At 46.3% G+C, this 7500-nt stretch overlaps 1 protein-coding gene across 1 annotated transcript in view; it reads right to left on the bottom strand.

The window, feature by feature from the left end:
• LOC119576143 (CCAAT/enhancer-binding protein-like) overlaps nucleotides 1-3018 on the bottom strand; it is a 3057-nt gene extending 39 nt beyond the window's left edge. The window contains exons 1-2 of the mRNA XM_037923711.1: nucleotides 2091-3018; nucleotides 1-1169 (exon numbers count right to left, since the gene is read on the bottom strand). The exon at nucleotides 1-1169 is cut by the window's left edge and continues 39 nt beyond it. Of these exons, the coding sequence (XP_037779639.1) occupies nucleotides 993-1169; nucleotides 2091-2777 (864 nt within the window). The 5' untranslated portion in view covers nucleotides 2778-3018 and the 3' untranslated portion in view covers nucleotides 1-992. The remainder of the gene's footprint in view (nucleotides 1170-2090) is intronic.
• Between the last annotated feature and the right edge of the window lie 4482 nt (nucleotides 3019-7500).

Genomic DNA, 7500 nt, shown 5'->3' with positions numbered 1-7500 from the left:
ATAAAATACAAAAAATTTGATTTTTTTCTATTTAAAATAGCGAAATATATTGTATCTCACATACTTCTATAACTTTACATTCACTCAGCCGTACACTGAGCGTTGGGCTCGCGCTCCCTGGGGAGTTGTATCACATATTATATTTGGGGTCCCTCTCCGGCCTCTAGCCACCCCGCCCTCGACCTTAGCAGTGTATCTCCTTTGTCTACAATATAAATATGTACACTTTATTTGTAAATAATTCTTATTTTTACTCTTTTTTCTTTAATGATGCGACATTAGAGGACAATAAAAAAGAGTCAAGAAGGCGGGAGAGCGCCAGAGTGCCCCCACGAGGATAAATCTGTGTAAACCTCCTACCCATCGCTGGCACCACATGGGAGAAAACTTCATCACCGTCCCAGGTATATATTAGGTATCTACATATATTCTTCTCTCTATATGTGTATATAAATATATATGTATTTTATCTTCTTTTTCTTCACCTTCTTCCGTCATTTTCACGTGTTTGAGTCTTCATCTTCATCATTATCTGCGTCGTCGTCGTTGTCGTCAGGTAAAAAGTAGAGTCGAGACGTCAGGCTCTCGAAGATTGGTTGTTCTGTTCTCCTCCTCCTCCTCCTCCTCTTCCCCCATGCGGCCCTGGGTAATGGCCGGGACAGTGAAACAGTGACTAGCTGCAGGTCACCTCCCAGCTCCCTCCTCCTTCTGCTACTGCTGCTGCTGCCTGATCCTGAAGCCAGGGGCCTCTTCCCTCCTCCCACGAGGGGAGGCCACGTCCGAAATCATCTAGCCAGGCCTCCTCAAACCCGCCTGCGCCAGCGCGGAAGAGTACGAGGTGCTTGGCCGCCGTGTTACAGAGACGTGTACTGAGGGGAGGCGTCGAGTGCAGGTTGCAGGTTGGCGGCTGCGGCGGCGGCTGTCGTGGTGGCGGCGGCGGTGCTGGCACAGGCTGGGAGGTCTTGGTGGGCTTGGGCCTGGTGCTGCCGGCATCACATGTTCACCAGGTTCTGATGCTGCTGGTTGAAGGCCTCCATCTGTTTGTTGATCTCCCGCCGGATGTGTTCAGGTAGGCAGTGCATGCTGGCAAACATGTTCTGGAACGCGGCCACCTCCTTCGTCAGCTGTTCGCATCGTTTGTGAAGGCGATCGTTGTCCACGATGAGTTTCTGTTGGAGAGGGAAAGAAAAAAGGACGATTCGTAAGCTTTGATGAACAGCCGAGGAAAAAGAACGATGATGTAATAATCACTAGTTGTTAGGTATTTCAAGCACCCACCCACCCCCTTCCCCGCCTCGTGTCACTACATCACATGATGACACCTGTGGGAGTCTCTCACTCACACTACCTGGCCCCTCTCTCTTCACTCTCTCCGTTCTCTCGCCCTCGCTCGCCAAAACACGTTTCTCTGAAACTCATATGATTCACCTCTCTACATGAATTATACCATCATCTACAGATCCGAGCATCCTTAGGATTGAAAATTAAAAAAAGGGGGGGGTCTTCTCCGTCGCCAAGTCATTTGGACTCAAATAACAACTAAATCCTTTCATCTAGCTGGCACGAGTTATCCCCCCCGCAGACATCTGGCATCTGTTCGGTTCTTTCGCCCCGCCCCCACAACCACGACACACGCACGCACATACATGTTCACGCACGTACAAACACACACATACACAAACTGAATCACGCACACCTACTCCCCTCACCCCTCCCTCCATCTCGGTGCCTTCCAGCAAACTTAGTCATGACGAATTCCCGAACTTGGTCGAGACGATTTTTTCTGCAATGTTTGTGACTGCCTTCACATCTCGTTTTTTATCGTTTATACATCCAACACGTCCCTCTTTTCCTGCTTGTCACTCACTCACTCACTCACTCTCTCTTTCTCTCTCTCTGTCTCGCTACCTGGTATGCAACAATCCCGTGAGCAACCTCGCAAACCTCTACTTGTACATTTTCCTACTTTCGCACACTAGCCGTGCCTCAAGACTCGCAGCCAATTAGCGTCAGTCATGAGGACACGAAGGGGATAAGTCAGCCCCAAGAGGAAATCGAAGAACACATCGAGAATCGGATCATTTCCTTACCTTTACTCGCTCCTCTGTCTCCCGGCTTCGTGCTTTCGCCTTTTCGCGGCTCTTCCTGACAGCTATGTTGTTCCTCTCCCGCCGGCGCTTGTACTCTTCGCTGCCCTTGTCCAGGGGCTTCTTGCAGCCTCCGATCAGCTTGCCGCTCGACGGGGACATCATCGGGGACTTGCAGAGGTTGTCTGAACCGGGGATGGTGGTGGGGGTCATGGAGTAGGGGGGACAGGTACTGTAGCCCCCTCCCCCGTAGCCGCCGTCGCCGCCGCCGAGGCCTACGCGGGCGCAGGCACTGTACTCCTGGGGTGCCACCTCATGGCTCCCTTCGCTGGGCTCCTCCTTGATGACGGGGCCCCGGTCGTGCGTGCGCTCGGGGTAGGGACGTTCGAACTGCGATGCCCCGTGCACAGGCTGGGGCAAGTAGGCCAGGGGGTTGTACATGTTGGAGACACCCAGGCCTCGAGAGCCAACGTTGTTCTTGTCGACCGAGAGGCCCTGGATCTCCTGGATGAGGCCCTCGCTGAACTGTGAGTCGTCGATCAGACCCTGGAGGTCGAGGGAGACTTCCGGCGCGCTAAGTTCGGCAAGGTAGTCTTCACCAGAGTACAGTAGGGCACCGGCCTTCACCTTGACTGCACTTGCACCACCCTTCTTGTAGTCGGCACTGTCATAGAGATGTGGAGACTCCATATTGGTCTGTGGGCATGGCGAGACGCCCGCTCCGTAACGACTATCGTCCAGCGCGCCGAGTGTCTCACCCCACTCACACGAATACTCGGGATAGGCCGCCGTCGTGATCAGAATCTCACTACCACAAGTTAAGTTCAGTTCGACTTCCGTTGAACTGTAGATCCTGTTAAGTCCTCGGTAGATCCGCTTAAACCTTATCGGGTTCGCTGCTCTAGTGAGACTGAACTTTGATGGCGGCGTAAGGAGAATATATACGGGTGCGGGCGTGAAGTGCCAGGTGTCGCTGGGGAATCCGGACGACCAGACAACAGATCTGTGTTATGTGTATCTCATCCACGTCCTGTCATTTTTTTCTGTCTATATGATACTCAAAAGTCCACTTTCCCGGTAATTATTAAATCGCTGTTTAATTAATTCCATCTGAATGGAAGATTGCATCATCCTTGTCGTTTGCCTACTATAACGTCTAGTACATGTTAATATCTTATTTTCTTTCAAAGATCTTCTACATTTCCATCAGGTTCACCCGCCCAATATCAATGCACTACAGCAAAAATAAATAACAATAAGAGGAGTCAAACTAAAGAAACCGAAGAGACGAACCGCCGATCCAGAATTCGGTTCAAGTGACGTCATAAGAAACGTCACAGCCTCATTCAACCGCAGGGAGGAACTCGGCTAGGAAGAAACACGCTGGGGATTCCGCAGATCCTACTGGGAATCGACAATCCCACATACTATTAATTCAACGACCCTTACTATGCTCTCCTTCCCCCCCTCTCTTTCCCTCCCTCTTTTATTGCGTGCATGTGGATCAGCGCTTTTCGTGCATGCGTGCTTGGACATGTGCTGGCGATTATAATGAAGTTCCTATTACGCATAGAAACGTCACTTCCTATCAGATTACCAACATGATTAAAGGCACGGGCATCCCTAGTAATTCATATCATTATGTTCTGTAACTTTGTTAATTTGCTCTCGCTATCTTGCTTGTCATTAGGTGTAAGGGGGAGGCAGACGAGAGAAACAGAGGGTATGGGGACAGGGAGACGAGAGAGAGAGAGAGAGAGAGAGAGAGAGAGAGAGAGAGAGAGAGAGAGAGAGAGAGAGAGAGAGAGAGAGAGAGAAGGAGGGAGGTGGAGGGTTGCAGATTCGCGTGCGTTCGTTCGTTAATGTTATTTAATCTATGGGTATTCTCATCACAGATGAATTGATTAACACGTTGCTACAAAGACCGCTATAAAGAGGAAAATATATGCTACACCTCAGCCGATCCATCCAGTAATGCTATGTTATGGCCTATACACGGTGGAAATTCCCAATTCCTCCTGCCCCGCTCCTGCCTTTATAACCCCCCTGAGCAAATAACTATGGACCAAGTTGGCGATTTCTTTGCCCTTATTTTTATGATTCTTACGACACTTCAAACACCTAACAAAATACCTACAGTTCACATAACGCATTAGGGAAAACTATGGGAAAAGTTGATACTATCGCGACCGAGCGTGTCTATTGCGTCATCGTTTATGCCAGCGAAAGTTAGCTTGGACGCCATCTGTTGAGAGTCTTCCAAACTAAAGGCAGCGCGCCGCATGTAGCCCGCTTTTGAATGTGTTTAGCGGATACACATCGTTTAGGTATATTCACATATCTTTCTTTTTACATTAACGTGTAAACTTGAATGTGTTTTATAACAAATACATGTACTGAATACGTATAGGGATATTTACTAGAAGCCGATTCTTTTGGTCACAAATCAGCAGAAAAACTTAGGTTTGCTCTCAGTAAAAAAAAATGTGTTTCTATAACCTTATTATATGGTGATAATTCTATAAGATTATTTAGTTATCCTTCCAATCCTGAATGCAGGTAGTCACAACATGACATGCAAAAGAATCAATGGAAATTTTCTTTTGCAGGTAAAAGAAATGAGATCAAAGACACGCCTTTAAAGCCATATCCACACGCTTCGTCCAAGATGTTCTTATTATCTGAATAATAAAATGAGAAGATAAGCATCATGGTGAACATTCATCCCTGATTGGCCGGGCGAGCGCTGACGTTCATATGACGTCACACAACTTGTACATTTTGTGAGGTGTCCAAGCCGTGTATTTCTTCGACCATAATTTCCCATGTAAAATAATCCATTCTGTAGGGAATTTAACACTCTTCTTAAATGTGTGATCAATGAATGTAATAATATTCGTTTATGGACTCTGAACTATTACAGCGAAATCTTATAAGACGGTGGCATATTTTCTTGCTAGATAAAAGTCTAACTGGCAACTCTGAGGAGAATTTATCGTGGAGGAGTCTGAATTCCACGAACCACGAATCAAAAAATTCCGTTCACGATACTCTATGATGCTACTGAACTTCAGCGAAGGGAAGGTCGGCCTCCAGCTGCCTTTACGCCCTTGGAAGCCAAAGGGGGAGTAGGAGAGAGAGAAATTTTAAAATAAAAGGGATATAGGGGGGTACATGGATAGACCGATGGGAGTGCCCGCTGACGTCCTCCTCAAGAGTCACGTGGTGCGATTCCAACTTCGTGCTTTTTTGTTGTATAGATCCTCCCAGTCTTCCCCCTTGAGAATGAAGAGCAAAATCTATATAAATATGCTTAAAAAACGTTCGTATTTAATCTTAGTAAACCCATTTGATTTGTCTGTTAGGAAGAAATGAAGTATGAGATGCGTGAGAGGACAGAAGACCTTTTTTATGTGCAAAATCGAACACGTGTTTTTTGTTTACTTTGTGTTCAGAGAAGTGTGTGTTTGTTTTGAAGTCTTACTGTAGTATGTGATTGTTTATGTCTTTTTAATTATCAACAATATTGTCATTACTTTTATATTTTTGCGATGATAGTATGCTTGTTACAATATGACTAATGCCATACTAAGAATACAAGTGTTCTGAAAATCTTCATAACTAAAGATTAAACGTGTAGATTTACTAATATGTAGCATTATTATCAGCTGTTAATGTGCATCACGATCATGCTATGTAATTTGGAGGTGTTGCTGAGTTCCCCTTAGTTTATATGAACTGGGTTTAATTAAGTGAGGATCAGTAATTCTTTGAGTTTTTTTTTCTGGTGAATGCATCAGTCTAGAGAAGTAAGCATAGAAGAGGAGAGAAGTGAAGGCAGAGAGAGAGAGAGAGAGAGAGAGAGAGAGAGAGAGAGAGAGAGAGAGAGAGAGAGAATGAGAGTGAGAGTGAGTGAGAGAGAGAGAGAGAATGAGAGTGAGTGAGAGAGAGAGAGAGAGAGAGAGAGAGAGAGAGAGGGAGGGAGGGAGGGAGGGAGGGAGGGAGAGAGAGAGAGAGAAACAGACAGACAGACAGACAAACAAACAGACAAACACAGAGAGACAGACAGACAGACAAACAGGCAAAGAGACAGACAGAGACAGAGACAGACAGACAAGCAAACAGAGAAGGAGAGACACTGTACAACCATAGTACTTGCTTACCATGGGCCGTGTTGTACTTTGTTTTATGCGTATTACCTCATGCATTTTCCATTATCACCATTAATTAATGTATGCCATTACAGCTGATTTTTTCAGAAGGGTTTTCGTCACGACAGCCCTCGACCCATCAGCCTGGCTGTTGTTTCTACCTCAAACCAGATCTTCGGACACTGAACTGATCCAGAAACCTTGTACTTTTCTGTTATCATCGCCTCTTTTCCATCTGATGTCTGCTGGCAAGGACAGTCGATAACTTCCTCTTTTTTATAGTCGTTGCTTGTAATTGTGGCGTCAACAGAATCATTTATCGCACTGATCATATTCTCAATTAATGGAGAAGGGTGAAACACTTTGCTTCGCTAGCCTTCAGGACGACTCATTGCAAATACTTGCATCTTTGAGCAACTACAAGAGCTCACAAGCGGTATTTGATGACTGAAACATTTTGCGAGCTTCTCTCCGCTGACACAGGGGGTTTGCCAGGTGCTGTTTTTGCATCATCCATGGTTGACACGTTGCTGATCGAATTTTGCTTCCGTGATGAGCAGTTCAGTAGACAGTGCAAATTGAAGCACCACCGCTTGCCGAATCATACTGAACCCCGATCCTGCTGACGAGTGCCTAAGCCTTGTTGAAATACAACTTGTGCCACAACACAACTCAACTACATTACAAGCCCATCCATGGCACACCTCCTTCGTGTTACAGCGCCGCTGCCACTTCAGGCTCCATCACATTCTCAGAAGCAGTCGATACCCCTACAACTACGGCGCATCCTGAGAAGCAGCCATCACCTCCTTCGATCCCATCATGTGCCAAAGTAATCACTGTCACTGCAGCTCCCAGCAAATTCTCCGAAGTGATCCTTTCTGCCTCCAAAGTAATCTCTCTCGTACATGTCAAAGGCTGTCTCTGATACTACAGTAATATGAAAATCCTACTCTGTGGATGAAGTTGTCTAAATTCCCTTTGCATTGAGGTCAAAAGAGCCACTGAGACAGCATTTGTTGTTGCGCCTCACGTAACTTAACAGCAGACCGTTTTCTTGCCAATGCTGTGCCGATGCATTCATCCTCTGCCAATAATTTGTTTGCCAGGCAGAACGAAGGAGTTATTACAGTTTATTTTGTTATCCGCATATCTTATTCGGTTAGGTCGTGAAGTCCGACCATCTCCGTAAAACACCACATTTGCAAAACATTTTAAATATGTCATATGGCTTGGTATGTTGCAAGCATCAATCCCGAGTC

The sequence above is a fragment of the Penaeus monodon genome, chromosome 8 (assembly GCF_015228065.2).
Source record: "Penaeus monodon isolate SGIC_2016 chromosome 8, NSTDA_Pmon_1, whole genome shotgun sequence".
Classification (NCBI taxonomy): Eukaryota; Metazoa; Arthropoda; class Malacostraca; order Decapoda; family Penaeidae; genus Penaeus; species Penaeus monodon.
The sequence above is the reverse complement of the archived record's forward strand: the minus strand, read 5'-3'. Positions and strand labels throughout refer to the sequence as shown.